The sequence below is a fragment of the Panulirus ornatus genome, chromosome 64 (genome assembly GCF_036320965.1).
Source record: "Panulirus ornatus isolate Po-2019 chromosome 64, ASM3632096v1, whole genome shotgun sequence".
Taxonomy (NCBI): domain Eukaryota; kingdom Metazoa; phylum Arthropoda; class Malacostraca; order Decapoda; family Palinuridae; genus Panulirus; species Panulirus ornatus.
This window is the reverse complement of record NC_092287.1, coordinates 23412191-23433112: the sequence shown is the minus strand read 5'-3', so window position 1 is coordinate 23433112 and position 20922 is coordinate 23412191. Positions and strand designations below refer to the sequence as shown.

At 38.5% G+C, this 20922-nt stretch overlaps 1 protein-coding gene across 1 annotated transcript; it reads right to left on the bottom strand.

The window, feature by feature from the left end:
- Window positions 1–16563: 16563 nt before the first annotated feature.
- LOC139746191 (uncharacterized) lies at window positions 16564–20047 on the bottom strand. The gene has a single exon (XM_071657109.1). The coding sequence runs from the start codon at window positions 19657–19659 to the stop codon at window positions 16699–16701; it is 2961 nt and encodes a 986-aa protein (XP_071513210.1). The 5' UTR covers window positions 19660–20047; the 3' UTR covers window positions 16564–16698.
- Between the last annotated feature and the right edge of the window lie 875 nt (window positions 20048–20922).

Genomic DNA, 20922 nt, shown 5'->3' with positions numbered 1-20922 from the left:
TTAAGAATAGTGATCACTGATATCTTCATAGGCATATGAATTATAGTTAGGTTTATTTTCTTGATATTCTGGCTCTATAGGGATTTAATGTAATTGTTGAGTTGTTTTGATGTTGATTTTAAGGCAGGATGTAAGAAAACGGAGCTGAATGTAAATGTTTAAAGAATCATGATCGGGTGTTTGGGTAAAGGTTAGATTGAAATAGAGTTTACTGTACAGAAAATGGAGTTAAATTTTGTAAAGGTCGAAGACCTCCACTCCAAGTATCCATAGTCCGAGTGCCTGCATATTGAGCCCTTCCAGTGATACCAGCATCAATCTCTGATTACCTAGCAGGGTGCTAATGCCACCAGTCTTCACACAGTCTTCATCTCAGGTTGAGTACAGCTCAAGTTGAGGCTCTGTTGGTTAGCCATAGAGAGCAATCCAAGCAAAGACAAGTCATTAGATTTTCATGGAGGCCTCAGTAAATTGACAGTGATTGTAACAGAGAGTCACATGACTTCTCTTTGGGGTTAGTGCTTCTTTGGCATTCCTACGAGACCTCTCCACCCACCTCGAGGTGCACAGGATCCCCTCTGCTTGTAGAAGCATTCTTATGCTCTTAAAAATAAGGGGAGGTCTGGATGAGTTTATCAGATGAGGAAGAATACATATCATTCTGATTTTGCTGGAAGGGAGTGTGAAGTGGAAATGTACGAATTTGGCCAAAGTCAGGAGGATGCACTTGTGGGAACATGTACCCCTTGGAGGACCTGCAGGATTAAAGGTAAGTTTAAATGTATATGTTTAGTTAGGTGGCAGTAAATATAGGCCTACCATGTTAACTTTGAAGGATTGTAATTCAGAAGAAAAAATTGATAGGTTTGATTTTTTCAACTCTCAATAAATCAGAAAATAAGTATTTAGTTGTATTATGTTCTCTGTGGGTAGGGGGAAAAAAAACATCTCAAAAGGTTAAGATTCATGCCAAAATTTTGCATAAGTTTCTAAACATCAATACTCTATTTTGTGTGTGCTGTACCAGCCTCTGCTTTACTTCATCATTGTTCTCCCGGTAATGCTCATTTTTTTCCCTCTTAATTCTGCATCCAAGCAGTAATGCCAAGTGTATGGTGCAAAGAAGAAGCTTGTTACACAAAACTTTATGCTGAAAGTAGAATGTCAATTTGATATTGATAAAGGGTAGTTACTATATAATCTGAGTGAGTGTTTTAGTGTTATGGGACGTCAACAAACTATGTATGAAGCTACGTTTTATGCTGAGTGATTTGAAAAGGGACATTGGTTTTAAGAGAGCAATGCATGGTGCTTGATCGACCAGCTATAGTATACTTTGTGTATGTGAGGGTTTGACAAATGTTGGAAGAAGTGTACTTATATCTGGGCCATCTTCATGTGAAAAGACTAAACAATTATATTGAGTTAAATAGTAATGAGCCTTGTAAGTTTAAGACTAATTGATTATAATCACCAAAATCAATTTGTATTAGAATTGGAGGCAAGCAAAAATTTGGGTAAGTACAGTAAATCAGTGTTTTTAAGTGTTTTGTTTTTGTATACCAGTGCCTGCTCGAGGTTAGACCATGAATGAAAAGTCACCTTTGGCAAGCTTGTATCATTAGGAGTACAATCGTTTTAAAGAACTTCTTTACGTAAAGGAGTCTGCATTTCCCTACTACTGGAAGTAGCACAGCCTTGGGTTGCAGGAACCTATAGTAAGGTCTTGGATAACACTAGGACCCTTTCATGGATAAAGGTCTTGGGGTAGTTACGAATGAATAAATATCTATATGTTAAACACTGGCAACATTTACAAGTTACATCAGGCTCACAGAAACTTCAAAGGTAAGGTTGTAGAATATTTGGACCTTTGTACAGGCCCACTGGAAAGATTGGTTTGTATAATATGAAAGCCTTTAATTCAAAAACTGCTTAATTTCAAGGAGTATGAACTGGAGACCTATGCATTGTTTGATTTTGAAGCATTTCAGTGGAGGATGATATATTGCTTGAAAGAGTGAGGGGCAAGTAATCATTTGTCTGCATAACTGATCAGAGTATTGTAATAAGAGGAAGGTATGTAACTGTATAGGTAAGAAGGTTACCTAAACTGGAGTCATTTGAACCACTGTATTTGGGCAGAGTAGTGATATATTGTTGAAAAACAGACAGGATATTTATAGCTTTTTTTTAAGTTAGGTCGAAGTTGAGTTAAGGAGGGTGACTTAAGGTCATATTTTTCATTAAACAGCTGAAGTGTATATGCTTTGAAAAATAATTTCTTGTGAAAGTGAATATTATCTTTCCATAAATTGCTATTGGGCTGCAATTATTAGCTAAGTTTACTATGAATGTTTACAAATGCAAAATACCTTTATAGAGCATGTACATTCTTTGACCTTTTCATTTTGCAAAGTTTCTGTTTTGTGTATTCATCAATATGAAATGAAAATTTTTCCCCTTAGAATATATCTTTACATCTTGCTATTGTATATCATGAATGAAAAAAAATATAAAGTAGTATACTTACCTCTACATTGGTGTGAAAAGGTGTTGGCATGACTGGCAAGCCCTGACTGATGGCGTGAATCCTCATTATGTATGAAAGAATATGATGATAATGGGTTTTTTATATATCTGATTTTGTTCTACATTCACCTAAACATATTACACATAGTTTCTCTGGTCACAGTTTCACACATTTCATATGTGTCATTTATATACATTTTGCATGTTGGTATTTTTTTCATATTTTAAATGTATTATTTACATATTATATGCTCAGAAAGGACATCATCTACAAGAATTGATGAAAAATAACCTTATAGTCATCAAAAATGTAAACAGTAATACAAGATTGATTGTTTTTAATGTTAGAATTATGACAAAACCTGCTGCATAAATCTGGCTTCCCATCCTGTTGGGGCAGTTATACTTTCTTTAATGATTTATGAGTGGCTGTGATGCATGATATCTTTACCAGCTGTGACCTAAGTTGCTAGTGACATCAGCTGGTATTAACTCACTGTATGACATCCAATCATGATCATGGCTCAGCCCAGTGAAAGGGTTAAATGTCAGATAGGCATAATATATGTGACTACTTATGTGGATTTAGCAGTAAAAGTTGATGTTAAGTTTGTGTGTGACAATGATGTTTGGTAAGAGAGAGGCAAGTCCTTTTGAGATGGAGTCTACTTGGGACAACTTGGATTAGCCTTGGAAGTTAGGTGAATATTTACTCTTGAATAGTAAGGTAGTAAATAGGTTTTTGGCCGTGATCCATCTTTTGCAACTTAGCAAACTTCCTTAATTGAAATAAACAGCTTACATGAGAAAAAAATCAGAGTATGTTATTTAGGAAAATAATGTTCAATGATTTATTGATTTCAGTTTTATGGTTAACAAATTCAAAAGATATTTTGTTTTGAGATGTGTTCGGGAAGTGAGGTTAGATAGACAATTCAGATCATATTTTACAAGCTTTAGAAAAGTAAGATTATTATCATGTCAGTGAGGTAAGTGAGAAGAGTGATATATTACTGACCCAGAGTAGGCAGAAACAGTGTATGTATAGGGAAAAGCTTTTCATATTTGATGAGGGTTGTAGATTTACCAAAATTGCATTGAGTCTATATTCTATTTCTCTGATCCCTACTCCCTCCTGGGACTCCCTAAAGTGGATGGCCACAGCTATAGAGTCTCCATAACTAGTGAACTCCAGTGCCACTTCCTAACTTTAGGCGTGTCACACTTAACAGACCACTGGCAGAGGGCAATTCAGCACAGTGTTTCTGGAGGCTCCTACCAAATGTTCCTGCTGACTGCTACTATCTAATGCTCCTGCCTAATGTTCCTAACTACTACTACAGGTTTAGAGATGTGTAACTTGACAACTACTGAATTGCTGGCTCACTATACAACCGCGACTAACCCTCCTGATAACCCAGGCTGTTAGTACTGGTAATATACCTCCCTGGTTGTTGGTTGATATTATTGTAGAACATTTGGTCCTTTCCTTATCCTTATTTACTACTCATGTGGAAGGAAGTAGTGTTTCTGTTTACAGAATCCTAAGGAGCAAAATACTCACTGGAAGTAGATATTAGAACAAAATTTTGAAAAAAGAATATCGTTAATGTGTAGATGGGATAGAGATGAGTGGTAGTTGACACAGAGAAGACCAAAGGTTGGATTAAAGTGTAATATAAAGGAATATGGATGTGAGATAAATAAGGATGGTAGACAGGTATTCTAAGACCATGGTATAAAGGAAGCTATGCATGAGAAACCCTGCTGTATGTATTGGAATATCTGTGAAGTATTAAAGCATACATTAGATTTCTCCCTGTAACACATGCCCTTTTGTGCATAAGAAAGGCATCACACATACTAAATCTTTCCTTAGCAATTTACTTGCTGTTTCCATAATGATGTTTGGAAAATTGATTAGTGGTATATGATACTGTTGATGAAGAATGCTACATCTTTTGGCAGTCATCCACTTAGAGTGATGTATTTACAGCTTGACCATTCTAAAACTGGAATGTTTGTAAGAATGAGGCATATCTTATGAAACATAAATGGATGGGTAGAGTTGATGAAAATATGAGACAAAACAAGTACGTATGATTAAGGGGATATCTTGAAGATTGAGAAAAGTTGTCCCTAGAAAAGAGTATGATGGTGACAAACATCACGTAGGATGCAGAGTGAGTGTGACAAGTATGAGAAGCTGTTTTCTTTATTAACGTTCTCATCATGCAAGTACTCTGTGTATCTTTAAAACAAGTCAGGGTGCAGTTGTAAGTAGCAGAAGTGATATGTACTCGATTATCCTCCCAACTGGGCATCAACGCAAAAACAAGAATTAAGAAGTCAACTAAGCCTGTTACAGGTTTCGTACACTGAGTGATACCTACCAGCTGGGACTTCTGGGAAATATAATACCATGAGATTTGTGTGGTCTGAAGCAGCATTCAGCAAAAAAGAGGAGTACAGGAAGGACCTCCTCAATTGAGGCAGAATGAGGTCAGAAAAAGAATTATCTCTCAATCTTCAAAATAGTTTTCCTTTCCGATCTGCATATTATGTTTGACTTTTGTTCCATGGCAGAATGAGATGAAAAATTTGAGCTGTCTTATTATGATTGCCCCTTCTGCTTGATTTTTTGAGGAGGTGATTATAGTCAATTACATCAGAATCCATTTTGATAAAGCAAAGCAAACAGTAAAGACCAATGAGATGTATATATATATATATATATATATATATATATATATATATATATATATATATATATATACACATATAGGGGAGAAAGAATACTTCTCACGTATTCCCTGCGTGTTGTAAAAGGCGACTAAAAGGGGAGGGAACAGGGAGCTGAAAATCCTCCCCTCCCCTTTTTTACTTTTCCAAAAAAGGAACAGAGAAGGGGACCATTTGAGGATGTTCTCTATAAGGCTTAGTCCTCTGTTCTTAATGCTACCATGCTAACGCAGGAAATGGGGAATATGTATGAAAAAAAATATATGTATACTCATATACAAATACGAGATTGTTTCATCTTCAGCCAAGGAACTTCATACTCAGCTTACCAGTTGAAAAGGAAGAACATGAACCACCTGACATTAGCAAACATTAAGGCACTTTGAACTCAGTCAATAAATCCCTAATAGAAAGAAAGTTGAGATTCTGGTATTTCCTAATGTTAAGAACCACATATTTACTTCAACATATATTTTCAGTGGACACCTTGGAATGGTAAGCCGTGATAGTTCTTGAATAACATAACCATGTAGCATAGTATGTAGATATTATCATAACTCTGACCTTTTGCAAAAAAAAAAAAAAAAAAAGCCATAAAGATAGGCTTATATTGTAGGTCATGGAAGTTTGAAATATATGTACTTGAATTGTACAGAGTGGAGACAAATCTTGCTCAATACAAAAAAAAAAGAAAGCACAACAAAGAATATAAAGCTATTTAGCTTTTCTCATTTTACCACAAGTGAAGAGCTGACCATATCTGGGCTTTTAAGACTCGTCTAAGCCTAGTAACCTACAAAGTCTTGCATGATCTGTATATTTCATTTACAAGTAAATCCAAACAAACTACAAGGTCCTGAGTAGCCTGACCCTCTGACCAGGTTGAACTTGAGTTCCTCTTTCACTGCAAATAATATCTGAAGTAAAACAATCAAATTGCTGTACCTTGAGGAGCTAGTAAATATGAAATTGCCCGAATGCTCATTTTTTTAACATTTGTACATACAGTCCAGACTGGCACATCGGTAATTGCAAGAGATAAAACTTTCCACATGTTAGCCTGTGGGTCTGATTATGTTTGAATATTTATGTTGGAAATGGCATATAAAGTTTAAAGTTTTTCATGCAAATCCTTGTTCACTTGTTTTACTTGAACAAAGAATCTTGACTGTTAATACCATAAGCAACCCCCTTTATCTACACCAAGTTGGATTATAGTAAAATGTTTATGAGTCAGTGCTCATATGGGTGCATAGGTACCTAAAAAGCATTACTAGTGACTGCAATGCCAACCTGACACGATTGAGGACATTTGAACACATCTTGTAATGTTAAGCCCAGCAGCAGGAAAAAAACAGTAATAGAAAAAGAGACCAAGCTTTTGATTATTGGCCTCAGGGTATGGAAGGTAGAGGTATTTATGCCTCTGGTGAATGGCATATATTTCTAATTATTACTCATTGTAAAGGTATTTTTTGCTTTTGATTACTTCTCCATCTTGTACTTTGTAATATATAGGTCCTGAAGTATTCACTGCTAACTAAGTTCTCTTGAGCACCTAATATGCTCTAGTTGCCATATGTTCTGTTTTAGTAGAAGTATTTTGAAGCAGCATTTTTGACACATTCTTGTTCCATCCCTATTTGCAAATGATTTGCTCAGACTGTTAGTAATGTAGGTTGTACCTCTTTAATCCAGCAACCTTGGGACCTGGCCATTGCTGGACCTCAGAGAATGCTGGAAAACAGAAATTGACACCTTTAAAGGCCCTCGAGTGAACACTCTTACCAATTACCATCAGTTTGATTTTATATCTTCCTGCAATATTGCTATGGCCAAGAATTGTTACCCTATCTTTGGAATCCTTATCCCCAGATGGAGACTCCTTAATATGTTGAGCAAGAGTTTTTCATGGCTTACAGTGTCAGTGCAAGGTAGATTCGTCAGCCTTATACACTTGTTCTTGAGACATAAGAAATTAACAGGACTGTTGAATAGCTCAGCTGCTACGTTTACAGATTTTGGTGCCTTATTGCTGCGAATAGTGCCACCCTGGTGGCAGATCCACAAATTGATTCAAAACGTACTGGACCATGGGTGTTGCTGAAGCACAGAGGGCCAGATTAGAGAGGTACAACCTGTAGTTGCTTCAAAGTCAGCTCAATAGTAGTTATTATGTGCCCTTTCTTCTTCCTTTCCTTTAGAGTTTATATGTGTTTGTGTTTTCCTTTGTTGTTACTCTCGTAAAGATATTTTCCTGTAAGTGTTTGAATTTTGATACTGTGCTCTCAAATAGAATCAAACCAGCAACTTATTATTTAGTTCTTATGAGATGCAGGTAGTTTAAGCATGCATCAATAAACTTGTTCTTCTAGAGGTTTTAATTTAGTTTTTCCTCCCGAGAAATGGATGCTTGTGTGCCTCCACCATTGGGTACATCATGCAGTACTTGGCAAGTAGCTATCATATGAGTACTGTGTGCCACTGGCAGCTCAAGGGTGGGCCATTTTGATAACTGTTTCTTTCCCTGCACCTTAAAGCTTTGAAACTCTACTATCATGTCTTTCTTAATAACTGTAACTTGATTTATTTTAAAGGACAGGTTTTTGACTTCTTTTGGAATTCATGAATACTTTTTTTTTTTCATTGTGCTCTTTATGTGTAGAGTACGGCATTGTCATAATGTGGACTTTTGTCCATGACTGGAGCCTCCAACATTGAAAAATGTTATTTGAATTGGATTTGATAATTTTATTGTGATTTCTGTGTCTTAAACATATATCAGAGGCTGAAATTAATTTAATTCATTCTTTTACAGGCTTTTATTAATCTGACAGAGTAACTTTGGAGATTGAATTGAAAACGAGTCGTGCATCATGACATTCTTTAGGCAAAATTGATGAAGAATCGGTGAAAATTATTTATTCACAAATCAATAGTACATCAGGATGGAAATATATGAGCATATTAAATGAATGACTCAAATTTTGTCAGTGAAACCCTTCCTTAGTGATTTTCATGTAGTTCATCACATTCTTTAGTTTGAGGCTACAATGATGGGAGAAGTGTTCTACAGCCTTTGATGTCCATAACTGTGTCTGCATATTTTATTACTGTTATTTTGATGATTACCCTTGGACCGATTTCTGAGAAAGAGGCCCAGTACCCAGGATCTTTTTAAAGATTTCTGCAACTCAAGGGTACACTGGTTCCCGTAATAGGGAAATTTACACTCCCTTGGAGTGAGACGTTTTTTGACGAGGCTGAACTCCCAATGACATGGCCTAAAAGGTGACTTTTCAGTCACGGTGGAACCTTGAGCAGGTGGAGTCTATTAACACATTTTTGCAAACATTTGCACATCCACACCTTATTTACTTTTACGCTGTTTCAGTTCTTTGCTATAATGTGATATATGGTAATAAAACTTCACATACAAATGCATGTTGATTAGTACTTCTCATCAAAAGTAGATGTCTTATTCAGATTACTTTCTTTGCAGGAACTGTGTTTTCTTTATTCTGAATTGCACCTTTTAAGAGCATGATGGTTGAGTTACTGTTCTATCTGTCTGGCTATATATCTATCTATATCTTGGGCATCTCTTCCCAACTGGAACTCCTTCAAGGGGGTAGCCATGACAATAGAGTCTGCATAGCTAGTCAATTCCAGTGTTGCTTCTTTGCCTTTAGTTACTGTTAGTTATGTAATTTACCCACTGTCACAACAATATTCACCATTCACCGGGGTAGACTTGCTGTCAGTGGACTGAACCAAGGCATGTGAAGCATCTGGGGTAAACCATGGAAAGGTCTGTAGGGAGCTGTGGTTTTGGTACTTTACACATGACAGCTAGAGACTGAGTGTGAATGAATGTGGCCTTTTGTGTCTGTTTCCCTGGCACTAACTTGTTGAAGTGGGGGTTAGTGAGGCTGTTTCCTGTGTGGCAGGGCAGCACCAGAAATGAATGAAGGCAAGCAAGTTTGAATATGTATGTGTGTATTTATGTATATGTTGATATGTATATGTGTGTATATGTGCACGTATGGGCATTTATGTATATATGTATGTATATATTAGTAGATTGGCCATTCTTTATCTGTTTCCTGGTGCTACCTTGCCATTGAAACATTGATTAGGTATAATAAAAATAAGTAAAAAGATAATAAAAAAGTGTTACAGTTTGTTTTAAGCTGCATGCCCTGAAGTTATTTTACATTTATGATAGATCAATAGACATTGCATGTATTGTGTTGGGGAAATTGTTATCTAATCGCTGAGTGTACAGTAGTAACCGTGATCTTGAAACAACATTGTTTTTTTAGGGATTTATTGTGTAAAAGTCCCTGCCATTACCGTACACCTAGGTTTGGCAGTCTGAAAAGTTGATTGTAGTGATTCTTTTTCATTGTCTCAGGTATGTTTTATACTGCTGGTAGTGTGCAAGAGTGTTTTGCGCTACTATGAATCTTTATACATGCTTGTTGGTCTGTTACTGTTTGGAATGAAAAAAAATTGCATCTTGCTGCTCCTCTAGTATGTTCTTTTATTACTGTTAACATGTGGTGTAGTTAACATTATAGCTCTTTTCTTCATTATTTCACAGTTGTCCATTTGTGTTTTATATTTTCCAAAGGTTATGACAAAATTCATAGCTTGATTTTTCATGTACCATAGCTGCTGGAAGGGAAGTATGAGTTTGCCATGCAGCATGTAGAGAAGGTTGGTTAATTGAACTTTATCTTTGAGATAAAGCATGAATACAAATTGTGAATGATTTTTAGGGTATGATGTGGTTTTTTAAATACCTGTATTATAAACCTGGTGGACTTTATAATACAAATTGTGAATGATTTTTAGGGTGTGATGTGGTTCTTTAAATACCTGTATTATAAACCTGGTAGACTGTATACGCCATGTTTGATAGGTAACATCTTTTTTTTTATTAGAAATTAGTTTGGCAGTACTTATGTAATGATTTCACAGTTGTTTTAATGTTTTTATAATGTGTTATAATATGAACTGTGAAATTCATAAGGATAGGGGAGAAAGAATACTTCCCATGTATTCCTGTGTGTCGTTAAAGGCGACTAAAAGGGGCAGGAGCAGGGGGCTGGACACCCTCCTTTTTGTATTTCAATTTCTAAAAGAGGAAACAGAAGTCAAGCAGGAGGTACTCATCCTCCTCAAAGTCTCAGATTGGGGTGTCTGAATGTGGTGTATAAATGTAACCAAGATGAGAAGAAAGGAGAGATAGGTAGTATGTTTGAGGAAAGAACTCTGGATGTTCTGGCTCAGAGTGAAACAAAGCTCAAGGGTAAAGGGGAAGAATGATTTGGAGACATCTTGGGAGTAAAGTCAGGGGTTGGTGAGAGGACAAGAGCTAAGGAAGGAGTAGTACTACTGAAGCAGGAGTTGTGGGTGTGTGATAGAGGGTAAGGAAGTAAATTCCAGATTGATGTGGGTAAAACTGAAAGTGGATGGAGAGAGATGGGTGATTATTGGTGCTTATGCACCTGGTCATGAGAAGAAAGATCTTGAGAGGCAAGTGTTTTGGGATAAGCTGAGTGAGTGTTTCAGCAGTGTTGGTGCACATGACCAGGTATTAGTGATGGGTGATTTAAATGTGAAGATGAGTAGTGTGGCGGTTGAGGGTATAATTGGTGTACATGAGTTATTCAGTGTTGTGAATGGAAAAGGTGAAGAGCTTGTGGATGTGTGTGCTGAAAAAAGACTGATGATTGGGAATACTTAGTTTAAAAGAGATATACACAAGTATACGTATGTGAGTAGGAGAGATGGTCAAAGGGCATTATTAGATAACATGTTAATTGAGAGGCATGTAAAAGAGAGACTTTTGGATGTTAATGTGATGAGAGGGGGCAGCTGGTGGGATGCCTGATCACTGTCTTGTGAAGGTGAAGATTTGTACAGGCTTTCAAAATAGAAGAGAGAATGTCTAGAAGAGAGTGGTGATAATAAGTGAGCTTGGGAAGGAGACTTGTGTGAGGAAGTACCAGGAGAGATTGAGTGTAGAATGGCAAAAGGTGAGAACAAATGACATGAGGGGAGTGGGTGAGGAATGGGATATATTTAGGGAAGCAGTTATGGCTTAAGCAAGAGATGCATGTGGAATGAGAAAGGTGGGAGGAGGGCAGATTAGAAAGGGTAGTGAGTGGGATGAAGAAATAAAGTTGTTAGTGAAAGAGAAAGGAGAGGCATTTGGATGATGTTTGCAAGAAAGAATTGCAAATGACTGGGAGATGTATAACAAAGAAGCAGGAGTTCAAGAGGAATGTGCAAGAGTTGAAAAAGAGGGCATATGAGAGTTGGGATGAGAGAGTATCATTATTCTTTAGGGAGAATAAAAAGATGTTTTGGAAGGAAGTAAATAATGTGCATGAGAAAATATGGGAACATTGGTGAAGGGGGGAAGTAATAACAGGTAATGATGAAGTGAGGAGGAGAATGGAGTGAGTGTTTTGAAGGTTTGTTGAATGTGTTTGATGATAGAGTGGCAGATGTAGGGTGTTTTGGTCAGGTTGGTGTGTGAAGTGAGAGAGTTAGGGAGAGTGGGTTGGTGAAGAGAGAAGAGGGGGTGACTATGTTGTTGGTCGGTTGATAAGGATGTTCAGTGTATGTATGGATCATGGTGAAGTGCCTGAGGATTGGCAGAATGCATGTATATTGCATTGTATAAAGACACAGGAGATAAAGGTGAGTGTTCCTAATACAAAGGCATATCTTTAATGAGTATTTCTGGAAAATTGTATAAGAGGGTATTGATTTGAGAGGGTGAGGCATGTACAGAGCATCAGATTCGGGAGGAGCAGTGTGGTTTTAGAAGTGGTAGAGGATGTGTGAATCAGGTGTTTACTTTGAAGAATGTATGTGAAAAATACTGAGAATAACATATGGATTTGTATGTAGCATTAATGGATCTGGAGAAAGCATATGATAGGGTTGATAGAGATGCTTTGTGGAAGGTCTTAAGAATATATGGTGCAGGAGGTAAGCTGCTAGAAGAGGTGAGAAGTTTTTATCAAGGGTGTAAGGCATGTGTACAAGTAGGAAAGACAAGAGTGATTGGTTCCCAGTGAAGTTCAGTCTGTGGCAGGGGTGTGTAAAATGACCCATGGTTGTTTATATTGTTTATGGATGGCATGGTTAGGGAGGTATAGCCAAGAGTTTTGGAGAGAGGGACAATTATGCAGTCTGTTGGGGATGAGAGGGTCTGGGAAGTGAGTCAGTTGTTGTTTGATGATTATACAGCACTGGTGGCTGATTCAAGTGAGAAACTGCAAAAGTTGGTGACTGAGCTTGGAAAAGTATGTGAAAGGAGAAACTAGAGTAAATGTGAATAAGAGCAAAGTTATTAGCTTCAGCAGGGTTGATGGACGAGTTAGTTGTAAGTTTGAATGGAGAAAAATTAGAGGAAGTGAAGTGTTTTAGATATCTAAGAGTTGACTTGCCAGCAAATGGAACCATAGAAATGGAAGAGTTATAGGGTGGGAGAGAGGATGGAGTTTCTGAGAGCCATGAAGAATGTGTGGAAAGAGAGAATGTTATCTCGGAGCAAAAATGGGTATGTTGGAAGGAATAGTAGTTCTAACAATATTAAATGGTTGTGAGGCATGGGCTTTATAAGATGGTGTTGTACAGAGGAGGGTGGTTGTGTTGGAAATGAAATGTTGGAGGACAGTGTGTGGTGTGAAGTGGTCTGATCGAGTAAGTACTGAAAGGGTAAGAGAGATGTGTGGTAATATAAAGAGTGTGGTCGAGAGAGCAGAAGAGGGTGTGTTGAAATAGTTTGGATGCATGGAGAGAATGAGTGAGGAAAGGTTGATAAAGAGGATATAAGATGGGGTTGTACAGAGGAGGGTGGTTGTGTTGGAAATGAAATGTTGGAGGACAGTGTGTGGTGTGAAGTGGTCTGATCGAGTAAGTACTGAAAGGGTAAGAGAGATGTGTGGTAATATAAAGAGTGTGGTCAAGAGAGCAGAAGAGGGTGTGTTGAAATAGTTTGGATGCATGGAGAGAATGAGTGAGGAAAGGTTGATAAAGAGGATATATGTGTCAAAGGTGGAGGGAACAAGGAGAAGCAGGAGACTAAGTTGGAGGTGGAAGGATGGAGTGAAAAAGATTTTTAGTGATCGGGGCCTGAACATGCAGGAAGATGAAAGGCTTGCAAGGAATAGTGTGAATTGGAATGATGTGGTATACCTTGGATGACATGCTGTCAATGGACTGAACCAGGGCACATGAAATGTATCGGGTAAATCATGGAAAGGTCTGTGGTGCCTGGATGTGGATCGGGAGCTGTGGTTTCGGTGCATTACACATGACAGCTAGAGGATGAGTGTGAGTGAATGTGGCCTTTTTTTGTCTGTTTTCCTGGTGCTACCTTACTAATGCAGGGAGTGCCGATATTGTTAATTGTGGGGCAACGTGGCCCCAGGAATGGATGAAGGCAAGCAAATATGGATATGTACATGTTTATATGTCTGTGTATGTATATGTTGATATGTATATGTACTTGTATGTGCATTTTTGTATATATGTGTATATATGAATGGATGGGTCTTTGTCTGTTTCCTGGTGCTACCTGGCTGCTGCAGGAAACGGCAATCAAGTTTTATAGTAATAATAATAACAAGTATTTTCTGATAAGAATTATTAGTCTGCGAGTTATTAGTAATCTTTTAGTGGATGTTTTGACAAAATTCATGGCTTGATTTTTCATGTACTATAGCTGCTGGAAGGGAAGTATGAGTTTGCCATGCAGCATAGAGAGAAGGTTGGTTAGTTGATCTTTATTTTTGAGATAAAGCATGAATACAAATCATGTGAATGATTTTTAGGGTATGATGTGGTTCTTTAAAAACCTGTATTGTAAACTTGATAGACTGCATATACCATGTTGGATAGTTTACATCTTTATTTTCTATTAGAAATTAGTTTGGTGTGTAATGATTTCACAGTTGTTTTAATATTGTGTCATACTATGGAGTGTGAAATTCATGGATAACAATTATTTTTTGATATGAATTATTAGTCACTTGTCTTCATAAAATGAAAGTTAATCCTATATTGCCTGAAAAATTTTCAGACGTCTGTTTGTATTTTATGGTTATTTGTATGTGTCAGACATGCCATGTTTTAAGTTGAAATTTTAATAGAAAGTAGTGATATACAGGGATATGATGATCGTGAAGATTTATTTTGCCCGTGAGGACAGTTACATGGCGAAAGCAGGCTCATAACTAGGTGTGCACACTATCATACCTCGAAGAGTACTTAAAAGGATTACAATTACTGAGGAAGGTTTGTTGTTTTCTTTAATGATTTTCCATTTTTTGACATGATGTCCAATTGATTTATAGTTTTTTTCATTTATTGATTTTAATTTATTTTTTGTTAAACCTAATTGAGACTGGAGTAATGCAAAGCTAAATTGAGGTTTGAAATAAAAGAATTAAATCCAAAGGCTACAATGTGATGATTATCGGTAGTGATATAAGAATGGTATCTTTAGAAAATTCCAAAATATACCAAATTTTGATTTATGTGGAAAGTTACGTTTCTGATGTACAGCTAAACCCAGTGAAGAATATACTTTGCCATGCAGCTTCTGCTTTTCTATGTCTCTGTGATCTCTATCACATAGTTTTCTTTCCAGTCATGTAGTTGTTGTTATAGGTGGAGTAATTTCTCCCTCTTACCTAATTAACATAAGTGTTCTACTGGATGACATCCTATGATGTACCGTATTCCTTTTTTCTTTGAATGATCTTCCTTTAACTTCTGTGTTCACTTTTATGCTGACAATTCCACTCAGCATACTTCAGTCTGCATTCCTGTTTGTATATATAATATACAAAGGCATTCTGAGGATATATTTATTATAAGATTTATGTAGAATTACATCTTGTAAGATGCTCTCATTAAGTGCTACCTTTTTAACATTGTGTATATTGGAAATTACCAGAACTCTTGAGTGCTGTAAGAGTGTGAATATGGATAAGTATGAAACATTGAGTGATCAGAATCAGGAAGTTACAGTTCATCGTAACGATGAACTGTAATATGCTGCCCCATATTACAAATTAAAGATAAATCAGGATGAGGAGTATGTATTTCAGTGTCAGATTTAGGGTGGTCACCATTGGAAATAATTTGGATAAATTGTTTACATATCCTTGTCTGGTATGCTAAGCTTCATTGATTACTTTGTTAAAACTTAAGTGAGACCACTGAAAACAAACTTAGCAAAAATCATCCAATACAAAGGTACACGCTACTTATGTGTGTCATTTAAGACATTTCTGAATGGTAAAATTCCACCAGCATACACTACGACTCTTTGGCACCCTGTTGCATTGCACACCAGAGTTAGTTATATGTATTGCAGTTGGCAAACTATTGCTGAGATCTGTGATACACTGGTTAGACTGTCAGTTTTTTAAGCATTTTCCTGTTGCTGTGAATGGTTACCAAAATGTATGTATATATATTTTTTTCATTTAGAATTGAACTGCAAAGTATTTTTAAGATTTAGAATTTTTTTTATGTGTTTTATTTTTACTCTGCAGTTATTTGGAAATATGGTTTTAGATATTCATGATTATCATTATCATTATGATCTAGTCCATGATAGGATTAATTTCTATAATAATTGTGAATATGTACAGCCTTTTATATCAGGTTGGAGTGGCAAGAAATAAAGTAGCTGTATGCAGCACTGCAATCAAGATAGCAGCTCAGGAAGCCTGACATTTCTGAAGATAACCTTCTTCTTACAGGTCTTGATGAAATGTTTGCACTCAAAGTAAAAAGATTTAATCATATGTTGTTGTTTCAATGTTACATGAATATCTATTAAGCAAAACTTGTCAGTAAAAGAAATGTGATAGAGTACTGGCAGTAGAAAAGATATGAAAGCAGACTCCAAAAATCATGGTAAAGTATACCTGGTCATCAGCATTTCACACTGCAGGAACGACTGATTTGTAACAAGGTAAGAACTTATGGATGTTTTGTGAAAGCCTTGCTGAAAATAAAGGAAGAGATGAAATACATGTTTTCTTTTTTTTAATATGAACCATAGACAATTCTTTTCATGGAAGGTGTTGATGAATTAGATGTCATTCTCAGGCAGTTTCACAAATGTCCTGAAAAGACGTAGTGTATCAATACTCATCACCAACCATCCAGCATGTTGTGATAAGCTGCATTGAATTATGGTGTGAGATGACAGCAGTGTCAATTATTGTAAGTAATACATTGTGTGTGTAAACTCATTTATGGGATTATATATATTGTAGTTTTACAATAATACATGTCACAAACCAAAGTATGAAAAATGCATGAATAGTCAGTACAATAGGTATATGTTTTTTAATGACAAAAAAGTTTTCTCCATAACTAAAGGTATTTTATATCAACAGTTGGTGTAGGCCTTTCATCTACTGCAGACCTGAATGATACAGAGTCTATACACACTTGATCTCGAGGATCTGCTGGGAATTTGTCACAGTCCAGTGAATCTGGCCACGAGAAGCCAAACTTGATCATGAGAGGTTCACATCCTGTCCTGGCAGAGAGGCAGAGGCTACGACAAGGAAGCAATGGTTGTTCTAAGATTGTGCAGGGTGGTAAATACACACTACACAGAAAGAGTTGGATGTCTTGGGAACATTGTATCTTTACCAAGGGAAAGAACTGGTGTAACTCCAAGCCAGCATCGTCCTGGGAAGAATGATTGAGCATGTTTGGCAGAACAGTGGTGTTATAGGGAATGTCCTGGCAAAGAGGAACTGCAATATGTTCACATGTTCCCCTTGGGTTTGAGTTTGGATGATACTTGTGATCTTTGTCGGACTTACTGTCGAAATTAGGGAAGGAGTTGTAGGTGTAGTTATAATGTCTGAGACTTGAATTTATAGTAGTACTTTCTTCTTTCGCAACAAACTTAAATGATGTGGAGTCTAAGCACACTTGATCTCGAGGGTCTGCTGGAAATTTGTCACAGTCCAGTGAATCTGGCCACGAGAAGCCAAACTTGACCATGAGAGGTTCACATCCTGTCCTGGCAGAGAGGCAGAGGCTACGACAAGGAGGCAATGGTTGTTCTAAGATTGTGCAGGGAGGAATGTAAACACTGCACAAAAAGAGCAGGATGTCTGGGGAACATTGTATCTCTATCAAGGGAAAGAACTGGTGTAGCTCCAAGGCAGCTTCTTCCTGGTTATTATGGTTGATCAAGTTAGGCAGGACAGTGGTGTTGTAAGGAATGTCTTGACAGATAGGGGTGGTAATGTGCTCACACCTGCCAGCTGAAATTTGAGTTGTGATGACATCTGCAGTATTTGAAGCAGTTATTGTTGTTGAAGTTACCGTGCTTAAGACTGAAAATGTGTTATAGGTAGTGCTTACTTCATCAGTGATTAAAGACGATGGAAAACTTGAGTCAACACAGGCCTTGATACGAGGTTCTGGTGGGAAGATACCACAGTCCAGAGACTCAGGCCACTGAAAACCAAACTTGCTCAATAGTTCTTCACATCCTTCCCTGATAGAAAGGCAGAGGCTGCGACAGGGAAGCAATGGCCTCTCCAATATTATGCAAGGGGGAACATAAATGGTACAAAGAAATAGTTGGAGGTCTGGGGAACATTGTGTTTCTACAAGGGGAGAGAACTGCCTTAAGTCTTCTATTGCTTCTTCCTGAGATCTATGATGAAGCACGTTAGGCATGAGAGTGGTGTTGTAGAATATCCTACAGAGAGGGAAGATGGTGTACTCGCACTGTTCTCTGATGGACTGTTGTACATGTGTTACTGAAGGTGTATCCGTTGAGCTTTGGCTTACACTCGGAACTAAGGAAGTCTCAGTTTCTTCTTCAGAGAATCCAGGAGAGTTTATGATGTTGTCGCTCACACACAAACCTCCTGCAGGAAGTTTGTAACAGTTTATTGGCCATGTAAGCCTGTATGTTTCCAAACTATCTTCACACCCAGCCTTTGCCGAGAAACACAAACTTCGACAAGGTGGTATAAATTTCTCCAGGACAGTGCACACTGGAACGTATAAGCTACACAGAAACAAATGCAGGTATGCTGAACATTCCATTTCCACAAGTGGCCAGAACTGGTGTATTTCAAGGGTAGCATGTTCCTGTGTGGTGTGGTTAAAGATGTTGGGGAAGACTGTGGTGTAGGGTAAGTTCTGACACATTGGGACGGTGATGTTTTCACACATGCTTTGCCCTGAATTCGACTCGGAAATAGGAGAAGCTTCGCTTGAATACACTGTCTGGCTCTTGGGCATTTCATTGTTTATTACTAGAGTTCTGTTGTCCACGGAAGTAACATCGTTACCAACGCATTCTTCATAGGACTCACGGGGCAACATATCACATTCTAATGAAGACGGCCACTGGATACCAAACTGGTTCATGAGACCTTCACATCCATGCCTGACGGACAAACACAGACCTCGGCAAGGCAACCGTTCGTGCTCCAGCAAGGTGCAGGGTGGTGTGAAGATGCTACAGAGGAGTAGACGCAGATGCGGAGAGCACTGGGTCTTGATGACTGCTTGCAGGAGAAGCATCTCGGCAGCAACTTGTTCTTGAGTCTGATGTTGAAGGATGTTTGGAAGGAGAGTTTGGTCATAGGAGAGGCCTAGACAGAGAGGGACTGTAATGGCTTCACAAAGGGTTGCTGGACTTGGTGAGGTGGTGGTGCCGTCAACCTGTGATGCCATGGTTGTTGTGTCACTAAGGTGGTCTGGGGTCGGGTATATGATCATGGTGTTCGAATCATGGTGGTTGCTTCCTATACACTGCCCCTCTGTTGCAGTTGGGAACCTGCTACAGTTTAGACTCTCTGGCCAGCGGAAGCCATGCATTTCCATTATTTTGTGGCATCCTTCCCAGGAGGAGTGACAAAGGCTGCGGCAAGGAGGCACTGTAGGCTCCTGGCTGCCACACACGGGAAGGTAAATGCTACACAGGAACGTACGTAGGACTGGTGAACAGTTGATCTCTACAAGTGGCCAGAATTGGTGAAGTTCAAGTGCAGCCTCATCCTGGCTCTCGTGGTTGAAGGAGTTGGGCATGACAGTGGTGTTGTAGGGGAGGCCTTGCTGACACATGGGCAAAGCGATGGGTTCGCAGCGAGGAGAGTCACCCCGAGGTACAGCCACACACATCATGATCCCAGAGAGTGACAGCAACCAAAGCGGCGGCCGCCACAAACTTGGCCCTGCCAGTCGTGCGCTGAACATCACACAACCCACCATGTCTCTGCAAACGCCTCGGGAAATCACCTTTTTGGCCCCCACTCGGGTACTCGCGATCGACACCTCACGGTAACTCCACATGGAGTGTGTCACTACACTCGTCGTTCACGGGAGCCGTCCTAACGTATGCAACTAACACCATCAAAGGAGGCGATGTAGGACACTGGTTTGCCGTGTCCAACGATGCTGAGGGACGTAGGAGCTGCCAGATGTTGTAATATGACGTAATTCCGGTTATTTTAGTGTATATGTATTCGTTCTTAGGTTTAGAAAACGGCCGAGACAATGATTAAATGAATCTGCTGCCGAATCTACGTGTCTAGCCGTAAGTCTCTAACGAAAATGGCGTATTTTTTTCATTAAGATGATCAGTTCGGAAGAACAGGCAGAGAAAGTGCAATATACGCCGTGAGGAAACTTGTGGGAGTAGTACAACGCACCAGTGCGCTCTGGCAGGGTATAGGATGACTTGACGGGACAGCTCATCCTTCACACTGGAGGAGGACGCAACGCATGGCTTCCCCCTCACACCCCACGTCCTTGGAGGGGCGCCCTAGCGGCCTACGTCAGGCAGGTCCTGATAATGTGTACACACACACAAGCACAGAGTGTATGACACAATTTAACTATTCTCCTATTGATTATGTGTTGCTCTGTGAGATATGTATTTAAGGGAGTGCATTTAAGACGTGAGACAACATTAAAAGTTCGTAAAGGGCGATTGCAACAGCATAGAGTCGGTCGACCGACATAACCCAGTGAGGCAATAGGTCTGGTAAGGTCGCGTGCGACGTGTTTTATTCATAAAAAGACTTATCTATACGACGTATCCCCCGTTGGTCGGAGCGTCGTCGTAACCCAAAGGTCATAGCGTCGTCGTATCCATTAGTCGTACTATGAACCCCGGAAACACGAACGTACGACCCTAAAGTAAGATAGAATGGTTCAAAGGTCAGACATCCGTACCCAAAGGTCACACTGGCTTAGCCAAGCAGTACATACTGGTACAATGTCTTCCGATCCTTACTCACTGAGTAGATATATTTTCCCACATAGAATTTAGTGTCGATTATATTCGACGGAAGTATACGACGTTGGAACACCAGCAACGCCACGACCAACTGGTATTTCTGTATCTCGGATATGTTTATATATATATATAAAGAACATGTGCTGTAATCTATAGAAGGTGAACAATGGGGTGGTGTGTGCATATTACACTTTACAAACATCCGCCATGTTAAAAGGAAACTTCATGTTCCCGTAATTAATCCCAGAGTGAACATCGTATAACAAATTGAACGGAATCTACTTTTTTTTTTTTCATTTAATGTTGAAGGCTTC

Bases quoted from the DNA above. Each gene is read 5' to 3' on its own strand.
- LOC139746191 (XM_071657109.1), bottom strand. From the start codon at position 19,659: ATGTGGAGTTACCGTGAGGTGTCGATCGCGAGTACCCGAGTGGGGGCC.